The 12703-nt window shown below is 44.8% G+C and overlaps 2 protein-coding genes across 9 annotated transcripts in view; both read right to left on the bottom strand.

Annotated features, from left to right (window-relative positions):
- Positions 1–5013, bottom strand: part of LOC114491624 (BTB/POZ domain-containing protein KCTD7) — a 94306-nt gene extending 89293 nt beyond the window's left edge. For 3 of the 8 annotated variants that reach the window (XM_036020860.1, XM_036020858.1, XM_036020859.1), the window contains exons 1-2: positions 4642–5013; positions 2273–2442 (exon numbers count right to left, since the gene is read on the bottom strand). In XM_036020860.1, the coding sequence (XP_035876753.1) occupies positions 2273–2442; positions 4642–4785 (314 nt within the window). In that variant the 5' untranslated portion in view covers positions 4786–5013. Of the gene's footprint in view, positions 1–2272; positions 2457–4254; positions 4408–4641 lie in introns of all 8 variants that reach the window. The other 5 variants (XM_036020854.1, XM_028505721.2, XM_036020855.1 and 2 more) reach the window with 4 other exon arrangements.
- A 1145-nt stretch (positions 5014–6158) lies between these two features.
- The window catches only part of TPST1 (tyrosylprotein sulfotransferase 1), a 131173-nt gene continuing 124628 nt past the window's right edge, over positions 6159–12703 (bottom strand). The window contains exon 6 of the mRNA XM_036020864.1: positions 6159–7335. The gene's annotated coding sequence lies outside the window, so the exon portion shown is untranslated. The remainder of the gene's footprint in view (positions 7336–12703) is intronic.

Genomic DNA, 12703 nt, shown 5'->3' on the forward strand with positions numbered 1-12703 from the left:
CCCACTAGCAAGGTCGAAGACTTCCACATCTTCTATAAATCTGTGTCATTACTATTATTCTGTAGCTATATAGAGATCAAATGCCTGAAACTAACATCTGAAAAATTGGTTCCAGGAGTGAATAAAATCACATTCCACATTTTCTTTAAAAAAAAAAAATCAGTTCTTTCCCTGGCTGTTGTGGCTCAGTGGATTGAGTGCCAGCCTGGGAACAAAAGGGTCGCTGGTTTGATTCCCAGTCTAGGGCACGTGCTTGGGTTGCAGGCCAGGTCCCCAGTAGAGGGTGCTCAAGTGGCATCCACACATTGATGCTTCCCTCTCTTCCACCCTCCCCTCTCTCTAAAATAAATAAATAGAATCTTTTAAAAATAAAATTAAATTAAAAATTCAGTTCTTTCAATTCTCTTTTCAGATTCTTTAGTGCTAAGAATAATCAGATCCATCAATGGATGGTGTGGGAAGGGCATTTCTATAAGGATACATGAGTAAACACTAAGATTAAGCTGTTACCTCTATAGTTAGTCTATGACCATAATGCAACACCAGCTAACACTCACTTAGTATTAATTTGTGTCAGCTAATATTTATGTGTTATCCCACTGAATCCTTTCAATAATATGGAGTAAGTGCTATCTTGTATCCATTTTATGAGAGAAATGTGGGACTCAAAGAGCGTAAGGAATATCCTTGCTCAAGGAGCCACAGTTAGCCTGCACATGTAGACACAGTCCAGGCTGTAGTCCAAAGAGCTCTTCACTAATCACAATGGGAAACTGCCCCAGTGGAGGCCCGAGCAGCCTCCGTGGTGGATGCTGGGGGCCAGCAGAGAAATTTACTTCACCAAATGCCCTAAATTCCTATTTTACTTTATCTGAGTCCTTTACCAACTTCATCTGCTGATGATGAATCATAGGCCACTGGAGCCCAGCCGTCTGAGGATAAATGCCACAATATCCTGCTTTCTGCCCCACACCCTCGCCTGGCTCACCACTCTCCAACTACAGCCACCTGAGCAAGGGCACGTCAGCTTAAAGCCAAACCCTATTCTGCCTCCCCACAATCCCTTCTGAAATTGGTCCTCTAGGATCTTAAGCAAAGCTTGGTAAGTTCTGAAAAACATACCCTCAAGGCAAGGCCCAGCCAGGAGTGTTGTGGAAGCTGCCAGCTGGGGCCAGCACTTTCCTCCCCCCAAACAGCCTGCAAACAAAAACCTTTTTATAGCTCTGCAGGGCGATGTGACACTTTGTTTTCTCAGCACTGGAGGCAGCTGACAACCCAATGGGGAAACCCAGATTCAAAGCAAATTATTTGATCTGAGGTTCCTTCGGAGGATAAAAATGACCTTTCTCCCAATGTGAAAAATCTTACTTGGAGGCCATCACAGAGGTGTAGTAATTGGAGAGCCTCTGCCTCCCTGGTCATTTTGTTCAAGGTCAAGGACCATGTTCATTCTCTAGTCATCTCCAAAGTTAGACTGAAGGGGAAAAGAGCTTCAGCCTATACTCTGGAAGAACCTGGCCAGGGGTCACACCACAGCTCTTTATCTCATCCACATGACAGGCCTGCAAGGCAGCTGTAATTATTTCTCATTCAAGGAATTGAGACAAGGAACAAGCAAGGAAACTGAAATAAAAAGTCTTTACATTGTGCATGGGTAAGATTGTCAGAAGTCCTTTCTTGGGAAAGGCTATCTACTTTTTGAGATTCTGTCTTTCCATGTTTTAGTGTTAAAATGACAGTAATAATTGAAGGTTGTTTTGTTTTTTTTTAAGACTTTCCTTGGCAATATTAAAGGATGGCAACCCCATGCTGGCCCTTCCCTCACCTTTGTTGTCTCTTTGTTTTAAACTGTTGAAGGAGGTCTGGGACCCTCTGCCACACACCACACCTCCTCCCTAACGGCAATGCTGAGTCCAGAATCTGACCTGAGGGTACTCTCTGAGAAGTTGTTTTGGAACTCCCCCACCTCTAGGTGGGATCACACCTACTCCTTTCCACAAAGACTGATAACTTTACAGTCTTAAATTACATAGGGTAGAAGCAGTTTCATCACATTCAGCCAGTATGTATTACCCGGGATTTCTCCAGATGTCCTTGTCTCCTCTGGAAAAGAAACTAAACATTTTGATCCAATTTAACAGGCACATTTGTTAAATTCTGTCTGTATGTTATCTCCTCTTCAGGTACTATGGAAGATACTACAGCCCCATGCCCAAGCCCAGGCCACTCACTTGCTAGGACTACAAAGATGAGCGTAGAGGGAGAAACATACCCAAAGTGTGTGCCATCCCGATCAATGAAGTACCGGCCCTCAGCGTCGGTGGGGATGTAATGACGCCCGCTGAACATGGCCGCCAGCATGGTGTCTTCATAGCGCCGCAGGGTGGACAGGCGTGTGGTGAAGTGAGCTCCTCCGATGTTAAGGGGAACAACCTCAGGAAACTGGAAAAAAACAGCTGCATGTTCAGCCAGAGAAGAAAAATAAGAGCCAGGCTGCTCCGTCTGCAGTCTTCTTGGGTCTGATTAAAGCCTCACCATTCACTCAGTCACCCAAAACCAAAACCCAGGAGTCTTTCCGAACCCTCTTCTCTCTCCTCCCTTTCCCCACATTCACCAGTGGCCACGTCCTATGAATCCCCCACCCAGATAGCTCCTAAATCAGGTCTCTCCACCCCAATCCTACTATCTCTGCTCTATAGTTCAAAGCCTTCATTCACTTGTCCTCCTTTTACTTCCTGAATTTTCCACTTTTTATGCCCTTGGTCATGCTGTCTTCTCTGTACAAAATGCTCGTACCACTCTCTCTTCGTCCATCTAGCAAACACAAGCACCCTCTCAGGTGGTGCACATTGTTCACTGCACAAGGGTGCCTAGATGAGAGGGATCTGCTAGCCCAGATGTGTGCCCTTTTTCTAATTCTCACACCAAGGCACCATATAGGTTAACAGCATCCATTCATTCAAAGAGTTTCTATTCAAGTTCCATTACTCTGAGCATTTCTGCTCTGTTGTCCCTTGCCAGCTCCCAAGATGGAATTAACTAAACAGTCCCTCCACTGTGCCTAACACAATACATTGGTGGTTATTTTCTTCTGTCTACCCAACCTCCTAGACCCCAAGCTTCCCGAGGACAGGGATGACATCTTGTTCACCAATCATGAGGCCGCCCACAGCAGGGCTCATGGATGTTTGTAGAATAATTCCTTCTTAACCTGGAGTTAGATTAATCCCCAGTCCAGCTAAGGTTCTGGAGGCAAGGGCAGGGTGAAGAACAGGGAATGAAGGAACAGATTTACCCTGAGAAGCTCTAGGTTCTCCCTAAAATGCTCGGGACCTTTTCTGTTCTTTTTATTTTTCCTTTTTTGACATCTGTCACTCCTTGTGATTTTGAAAGAAACAAGGCCTGTTCTCTCTAATTTTCCAATTCTTCTCCTCCAGATCAAATAAAAATTTGTCCCAGTGCATACTTTTCTATATTACAACATCTCAGTGGCTCCAGTGAGAGTCTATGTATATTCATCTAGTAAGCCATTTTACCCAACTTTCAAATTCTTTGTGCATAAAGTAGGGTCAATATACATTACCTAAAAGTTACCCAGGACCTTGTGCAGTGCCTGACTCAAATATTCATTGAATGAATGAATGAAATAGGTAAGTATTTACAGTTCCATGTATATATGTACTGTTACTCCTCTGCACCCACAGGACAGGAAATGCCTTCTGCTTGTCTACAGCTCCTCTGAAACTATTCTATGTGCATACCAAGAACTCAAATATTGTTTGGGGATAACTCTACATTTCATTTAAACCTTTCCCAAGGATACCTCATACCCATACCGATCCAAGTGCTTGCTCCATATTGAGTTTTGCTCATTTTCCCAAGTGCCCCATGATATTAACTGTATGAACTTCTAACCCCCAGATAACACCATCTGCTTCCCCAAAGCCTCACCCAGCCCTGCCCTGCCCTGCCCCTCTGGGGCTCGTCCATTCTCCCATCTCTACACATCACATGTTCCCCTATCTGGCACTACCTTAGCTCCTCCTTCCTAGTCTATCTGCGGTGCCCTAAGCAACCCCACTTTTCCTCCTCTTTCCCCTTCTCTTAAGGGTCATTTCAGGTGTTAATATGATACTGTCATACACATTAAGACGAGTGGAAGCCACCATGCATCACAGCATAGCAGCTAGTGAGGGAAAGCCAGGGAGTTGTCGGGTGTGTTTGGACACATCTACCAATTGGCCTGCTTCTTACCTGTACACAGTCCCTTACTCCACTCTCAGAGCAGCTGGAGATCAGGTTTGGGTAACCACCAAGGCCTCTTGGATTTTCTAGAAGGCACTATCATGTCTTGGGGCTCCAAGTTATCCTTTCCACGAAGTAAATCAACCTTGTAGGTAGTGAGTACTGAAGGGAGGGGGTTTTGGGGCCAGGTGACCTCTGGGGCAGGGAAGAGACACCTGGTGCATTTTACGATGGGGAGGGGGCTGGTGAGCTGGGGAGCCCAGCTCCTCCGGCGCCGCCCTCAGCCAGACCCTTGATCTCCAAACCCAGCTGTGCTTACCTCCCAAGGTCAGCTCCGCCCAGCACCTACTTTTACCTCTGCGCCCCTTCCCACGCCCCCCGCCTCGGCTCTGGTACCTCTTGGGGCAGCAGGGGCAGCGCGTGCCCCGCCTGCGTGGCCGTCGGGGTGGCCGGCTCCAAAAAGTCGTCTTCGGCGTCGGAGCTGGACATGGCACCGTCCGGACGACGGCTGTCTGGCTCCCGCCCCGTGACTACCACCATCCCTCTGGCTCTGGGCAGTGGGCGCGGCTTCAGGCAGGCGGGCAACAGACCCGGCGGCAGCACTAGCGTGGAGCACCGCCTGGCATGACGCGGGCGGCCACGGGAGCGGGGTCGGGTGAGGGGGGTTGAGAGAGCAGCAGCAGTGCTGAAAGCCGCCCCGCCCTCAGCCCACGAGACGAGATAGCCCGGCCACCGCTGCGATCGCCGGCCGGGCCTGACGCGGCTGCCTCCCGCCGAGCCCCCGCTTGCCCCGCCCCTGATTGGCAAGAAGCTCGCCCAGTCCTCAAGCAGGCAATGCTGTCAGCCTGCGCCTGAGTGGCCACTGGGGCCGGCCTGGTTTGCCTGCCCTGCTCTGATTGGACTTCTGACCAGCGGATACGCCCTCTCCTCCCCTAACAGTGGTACCCCAAGCTGGGGGGGTGCGGGGGAGGAGGGTACCATGTCTAAGTGGGGCCTCCTGGTTAGCAGTGAGGGTAGCTCTCTCTGTAACCTAGGGACTTTATTTTCTTTACTCTGCCCTTTTATTATTTATTATTTTTTATTTTTATTATTTTTTTTCCTTTGACTCAAACTGGTCTCACTTAGCCCCTGACCCACCTACCTCCTTCTCCTTGCTTGATCATTAGGCCTCAGGACAATGAGGTTCTGGTCGGCAGCCAGTGCTCTTAGAAACAAAGCCTTGGTTCTACTGACTGCAGAGACAGCTTCCCAATCTAGAGGTAATATCTAGGCCTCAGCTGTGTTTCAGCTCCACAACACCCCACCAACCCAACCCTTGCAAACCAGATAAAGCAATGCCATGGCTGACCTCAAGACCAGATGTGCAATGTTCAACTATGCCTCTATCCTAGTTGCTGACCAATCCCTAGAGACCACGACCCTGACCATGACCCTAACTTATCTCCCTTAGTCACCATGATTAATGATCCCTCCCCACCCCCCTGTATACCCCCATCCCTTGGAAGTCATAGGGGAATCCAGGTATTTAAGCATTATCTACCTGTGACTCTGGGCATGGTGCCATCTCCTTAACAAATACCTGTTTTCTTGGCTTCAAACTCCTGTTCATTTCTTGCTGGGCTCTCATGCTCACAGGGAAACAAGCCCCTTCAGGTAACTTCAGTAACTTGAGATGTGGAAGGGCTCAAGACGTAATGGTTGGTCTGTCTCCAGGGCAGCAGGTCCTGTGCCTCCTCAGACACGGAAGGCCAGGGAAATAGGGGTGGAGATGGGTGGGTCACTTCGACAGAGGTGATGGGGAGGATGGCTGAGGTCATTGAGTTTGTGAGAGAGGAAGGACAGCACTGGGACATAGGCTGCCCCTCCTTAAGCCTCAGGGTAAAACCTGGGTTTCCTGTTTTTCTGGATTGCAGGAATCTGAAAAAGAAACCTCAAAATAGGGGCAATTGAATTCAATTAAGAATGACAGTGAGTCTCCACGGGCTCCCTGCCAGCTCTCTCACTGGGCACCTGGACACGCAGATGGCGGTGGGTCCTGCACAAAGCTCAAGCTGATGAGGAGGAGTCCAGTCTGAACCCATATATCTGTCTGCAGCCTTGGACACTGTGTCCATTGATACAGCTGGGTCAGCTCACAACTCTCCTGGGGCTCAAGGTTTTAGCTCTCTCAAACCATTTTTACACCCAGTCCCTCATCTGATGCTCACACTGTTGTGACAGAAAAGAAAAATGAGGCCTAGAGGATTAGATCAGCATCTGGAAGGCCAGTAATGGGCCAGAGTCACAGCACTTCCTCTGTTGCACCAATCACCCTGCCAGCTGTAGGTGCTTCCTTGGTTAGTGTTTTCTCCAATGTTAATTGCATCAAAATTACAGCAGGAAACCTTGTTAAAATGCAGATTCCCAGCCCCACTTCTAGGGAATCTGATCTGGTAGGTCTGAGGCATAGCCCTTGAATTTGCATTCCTAACAAACTCCTAGGCAGTTCTGAACCTGCGGGTCCTTGAACCACACTCTGAGTAGCACCACCTTGGCCCCCAGACAACTTCTCTCTATCACTACCTGATCCAGTCCTTCTCAAAAACATCTATAACAACAACAACAACAACAACAAATCTATAACAAAATTTCCTTTCCATCCTATTACAGTTAGGATATTTCAGCTATGACAGAAACCTCAACCAAAAGTGGCTTCAATAATAAAAGACTTTTATCATCTTACATAAAAAGTCTGAGTAGATCCTTGTTTGGTTCATTAAGTAACTTAACAAGGAGTTACCTGGACCAGCTTCCTTCCATTTATCCACTCTGCCAGATGGCCTCTCCTTCCCTAGGAATCCATATGAAAAAACCACAGGACTAAGGGCTATCTGGGGAACATTTATTTCAACACCTTAAAGCAAGGCTGTATACAGAAAATGAGAAGGGAGCCCAGAGGCTCAGGAGATAGGAAAATCCATGTGTAAATAGTTTTAGGTTGCTGAATGTGTTGGAGTTTTCATCTTCTATTTCTGCTGAGAATTTCCTTCAGGAATGTAGTTTCCCAGTTGGTTGTGTTTACACGGTGGGGAGAAATCCAAGGTCAGCAGCCTGGAATGAGGACTTGGTGAGTGAGTAGGAAGGGGCTGGAGCAGGCTTTCTGGGAAAGCAGGGCAGTTTGCTGGCAGCTGCTGTGGCCACCCCCCAGTGGAATGACTTCCAGGCCAGTTCACATGAGGCCTGCAGGGAACGGTCAGTGAGCCTTTGAGGGAGGGATTGTCCATGCAGACGTGGCAGCTGCTCTCTGAACACAGGCAGTTTTAGCCCAGGGATTACTTTTCTAAGTCAACTGAATAAATAGTTCTATAGGCATCAAGCCCTGAGATTCATAAACTGGATTCTATTTTCAATGCCTTCTCAAAGAAAAGAACTTTTGAATGCTGACAAATCTGCAAAGTACTCATTCAGCTACTGAATGTTCTCTCCTGATTCTAATTAAGTGAATGAATAATTTAACGAAAATAAAGGAAATGAAAGCAGGAAAAAAACTATGCACCTTCTTTTCCACATTACCTTCTTTACATTTTAATTCTTATTTAAGTATTTTAGACATATAAAAGCAATTGTAAATACATTAAGTTAAAACCAATTTACTCAGAAACTGGGGAGAATTCCAGTCAAGGTGGCCAAATAGGTAAATGATGTGCTCACCTCCTCCCACAACCACATCAAATTACAATTAAACTACAGAACAACCATCATTAAGAACCACCTGAAGACTAGCTGAACAAAAATCCTATAACTAAGGGTATATAGAGGAAGCCATGTGAAGACTGGTAGGAGGGGCAGAGATGGTGAAGGAGCTGATCCCACACCCACATGTGGTGGTTAAAAATGGGAGGGATATCTCAGCCTCAGAGGCTCCTCCTAAGGAATGAGGGGTCCTGTATTCATAGTGAGCTCCGCAGCCCAGGGTTCCAGTGCTGGGAATAGAAGTCTCCATAACTTCCAGCTGTGAAACCCAGCAGGGATTATGGCTGAGTGAGATAGAGATTTCTGGAGTCCTAGGTGTTCCTCTTAAAGGTCCCAAGCACAAACTTGATGGACTTACTCGATCTGAGATCCAGCACTGAGGCAGCCCCTTGAAAGGCCCCGGGGATATACAAGGAGGAATTAAATTGTCTGGCTTCAGGACAAGGACAGGAGGGGCAGCATTCTCCTAGACAGAAGTGCTGGCAGTTGCCATTCATTCCTTTGTTGAACCCTCCCCCCAGCTAGCCTACAGGCACAGGCAGATGCCAAGTCTGAGTCTCCATCAGCCTGGCTAACACCATTTGCCCTACGCTGATGATTCCCTAAGGCCCTGCTCTGCCCAACTTGCAGGCCCACTCAAACTGCTTCTAGAGGCTATTCCATGCAAATGGTACTGTGGAGTTTTCTAAAATCTCTCAAAGGTTCCAAAACCCCAAACAAGCAGTGTCTGGCCTCAGTATGCCCTGGACCTCTTGCTAAGCAGCCCCAAGCCTGGCACTAGTGGCAACCAGCCTCAGTTTGCATCTTAGCTTCTCCCAGACTCCTCCAAACTGAGCACAAGTAGAAACCATCTGCAGATAATTTTGTAGCTCATATCTGGTGGTTCTGGGCCAGGCACAGACAGCAGCTGACCTTGGCCCGCACCAGAGCCCGTTCCAAAAGGCCTCAGAAGCATCATACCTGGTAGCCACACCACACCAGAGCCCAACCACCTCCACAAACAACACACCCAAAGGGTGGACTTGGAGGGCACCAGAGGCCTGATAAATGGAATCCTGCTCTGTGGGGTCAGCCCCAGCACAACAGCTCCTCCACTATAGTCATGGCCAGGCCTTACAGCAATCAGCTTTAGGGTCAATCCCTCCCATTGACATTCCAACAACAACCAAAGTTCAACTACAATAAAAAGGCACATACCAGGTCACACCTGGAGCAGCTGGCTCACGTGACTAGGAGATGTGCCACTGGGCCCCACAGGACACTGACTATACTATCAAGACTAGTGCACATAGTAAGTATACATAATATATAGAAACAGACACAGAGAACCAGCCAAAATGAGAAAAAAAAAAGAAACCTGCCCCAAATGAAAGAACAGAATGAAACTCCAGAAAATCAACTAAACAGAATGAAGACAAGCGATCTACCAGATGCTGTGTTCAATATACTGGTTATAAGGATGCTTAAAGAATTTAGGGGAAGAGTAAATGAAGTCAGTGAGAACCTTAACAAAGAGATAGAAAACAGATGGAGATACAAAACATAAAAAGAGAACCAATCAGAAATGAAGAATACAGTAACTGAAATGAAGACTACATTAGAGGAAATAAACAGTTTATTAGATGAAGCAGAGGACTGAATAAGTTATTTGGAAGATAACATAGTGGAAAACACCCAAATGAACAACAAAAAAGGAAAAAGAATTTTAAAAAATGGGGATTGTTTAAGGAGCCTCTGGGGCATCATCAAGTATAACAACATTTACATCATAGGGGTACCAGAAGAAGAAGAGAAAGAACAAGGAATTGAGAACCTATTTGAAAAAGTAATGATGAAAAACTTTCCTAACCTGGTGAGGAAAATAGACATTCAATTCCAGGAAGTGCAGAGTCTCAAACAAGATGAACCCAAAGAGGCCAATAACAAGACACATCATAATTGTAACACCAAAATTTAAACACAAAGAAAGAATTTTAAAAGTAGCAAGAGAAAATCAGTTATGTACAAGGGAGCTCCGATAAGACTGTAGCTGACTTTGCAACAGAAACTTTACAGGCCTGCAGGGATTGCCACAGAATATTCAAAGTGATGAAAAGCAAGGACCTGTAACCAAAATTACTCTTTTCAGCAAAACTGTCACTTGGAATGGAAGGGTAGATAGATAGCTTTCAAGACCCCCCTCCCAAAAAAAGCTAAAAGAGTTTATCACCATCAAACCAGTATTATAAGAAATATTACAGGAACTTCTTTAAGAATAAGAAAAAAGATCAAAGATATGAAAAGTAAAATGGCAATACCTACATACCTGTCAATAATTACTTTAAGTGTAAATAGATTAAATGTTCCAGTCAAAAGACATACAGTGACTGAATGGATAAGAAAACAGGACCCATATATATGCTGTCTAGAAGAGACCCATTTCGGATCCAAAGACATACACAGACTGAAAGTAAAGGGATGGAAAAAGATCTTTCATGGAAACAGAAATTTTAAAAAAGCTAGGGTAGCAATACTTATACGAGACAAAATAGACTAAAAAAAAGGCTATTACAAGACACAAAGCACCATCCAGCAATTCCACTTCTATGTATTTATTTGAAGAAACCCAAAATACTAATTAGAAACGGCATACATGTTTATGTTTATCACAGCATTATTTAGTAGCCAATATACAGAAGCAACCCAAGTGTTCATCAACAGATGAATGAATAAAGAAGATGTGGTACATGTATACAATGGAGTATTAGTCAGTCATAAAAAAGAATGAACTCTTGCCATCTGCAACAATGTGGATGGATCTAGAGGGTATTGTGCTGAGTAAAATAAGTTTAACAAAGAAAGACAAATACTATATGATTCCACTTATACATGGAATCTAAAGAAAACAATAGAAATGAACAAAGAAAACAGAAACAAACTCATAGATACAGAGAACATTTTGATGGTTGCCAGATTGGAGGGGGTTGGGGAAGTCAAGGCAGAGAGGTTAAGATGTGCATATTGCCAGTTACAAAAACAGCCACAGGGACATAAAGTATAGTGGAATATAGTCAATAATATTGTAATAACTATGTATGGTGTCAGATCAGGGTGATCACTTCATAAGTTATATACATTTATAACCATCTAAATTTATGCCTGAAACTAATATAATAATGTATGTCAACTATAATTGAAAAATAAAAAATCATTAAAAATAATAAAACTTATGTACTCACCTCCCAGCCATAAAACACAATTTATACAAACACAATTGTGTCTGCACATTCCTTCCTAATCTCCTCTTCCCCCTAAACATGGCATGTGACATTCCATGCATGTTTTCTATTGACTTGGGATATGTAGTGCAAAAAAAGTGCCAAATCATATATGTACAGTTTGAGGAATAGCTATAAAGGAGATGCCCATGTAACCACCACTCAGTTAAGAAATGGAATATTGTCAAAGCCCGTGCTCTCAAAGGGCTCCTCCCTGACAAAGACACTTCCATTCTCCCAGAGGCCACCACTGTGCTCACTTTTCTGAAAATCATTTTCTTGTTTTCCAAGTTTAACCACATGTGTATGCATCTCTCAGCAATGCCATTTAAAATTAGCTGTTTTTTTACTTTAAATGAATGGAATATTATCCATGTCACTATTGATGAATATTTAATTATTTCTCAGGGTTCTATGACAAATAGTGCTTCTGTGAACTTTCTTTTTATGTCTCATGCTGATCTGAATATTTTATGTCACAGATTATGTCATTCCTTTGTTTAAAACTTTTCAAGGGTTTCCTTGTTTCAGGGAGGGGTGAGGAAAAGTTTGGTTCTGATCAGGGTGAGAGGAGAACGTGCAGCAAGAAAGAGAAAACAACCAAGTGCAAATACTCTGTGGACGAGTTTTGCTAGCACCAGAACTCTTCTATCTCCCAAGTCTGAAACTCTAATACAACAGTCTTTTACCACTAAGCTCTATCCTTCCTTCTCTTTCCCTTAACCTGGTTTACCTGATTTTCTACTTCCTTACGGCTGATAGTTCCTTGCCTACCCACCCTTTTCTCTCAGGTATCTAATCTCTTGATTGTGTTTTCTCCCTGATCCTCCCAAGACCCTATGCATACATGTAAACACCTCTCTAGGGAACACTTGTGCAACCACCCAAAACCAATAGCCTTAGACCAACCCATCAGCCTCTGTGCTCTAGCTCTGGGTGAGTGCACCACCGCAGGAAATGATCCCGCTATAATGCATGATAAACTCTTGGCGCCATGGGGCACCCATCCATGGGTTAGTTCTCTTTTCTTTCCTCCTTAAATGTTTGAGATGTAACTGACATGTAATATTAGTTTCAAGTGTACAACATAATGATTTGATACATTCTATATTCTGAAAGGATTACCACAATAAATCTAATCAACACCCAATTCTGCTAGCTTTTCTATTTCCAATTCTATTTCTAATTTCTATTACCATTCTTTTCAAGATCCCTCCTTACTTCAGGAAACCCCCCCCTCCTTATGGCACATGGCAATTTGGCTTTTGTATTGCATAGAGAAATGGAAGCTATTGGCATGAAGAATTACCTCAATGTCTTACCAGCTCACCTACGGGTTAACTGTATCTGCAAAATCTCTCTCTCCTTCCAGCTAGCAGGAAGTTTCTCTTCTCTGGGTTTGGGGCTAATTCCTCTAAGGAGGCTCTTGCTTTTCCAGGCTTGTACTTGGCTCCATCAGTTAACATTTC

This window comes from Phyllostomus discolor, chromosome 3 (genome assembly GCF_004126475.2).
Source record: "Phyllostomus discolor isolate MPI-MPIP mPhyDis1 chromosome 3, mPhyDis1.pri.v3, whole genome shotgun sequence".
Classification (NCBI taxonomy): Eukaryota; Metazoa; Chordata; class Mammalia; order Chiroptera; family Phyllostomidae; genus Phyllostomus; species Phyllostomus discolor.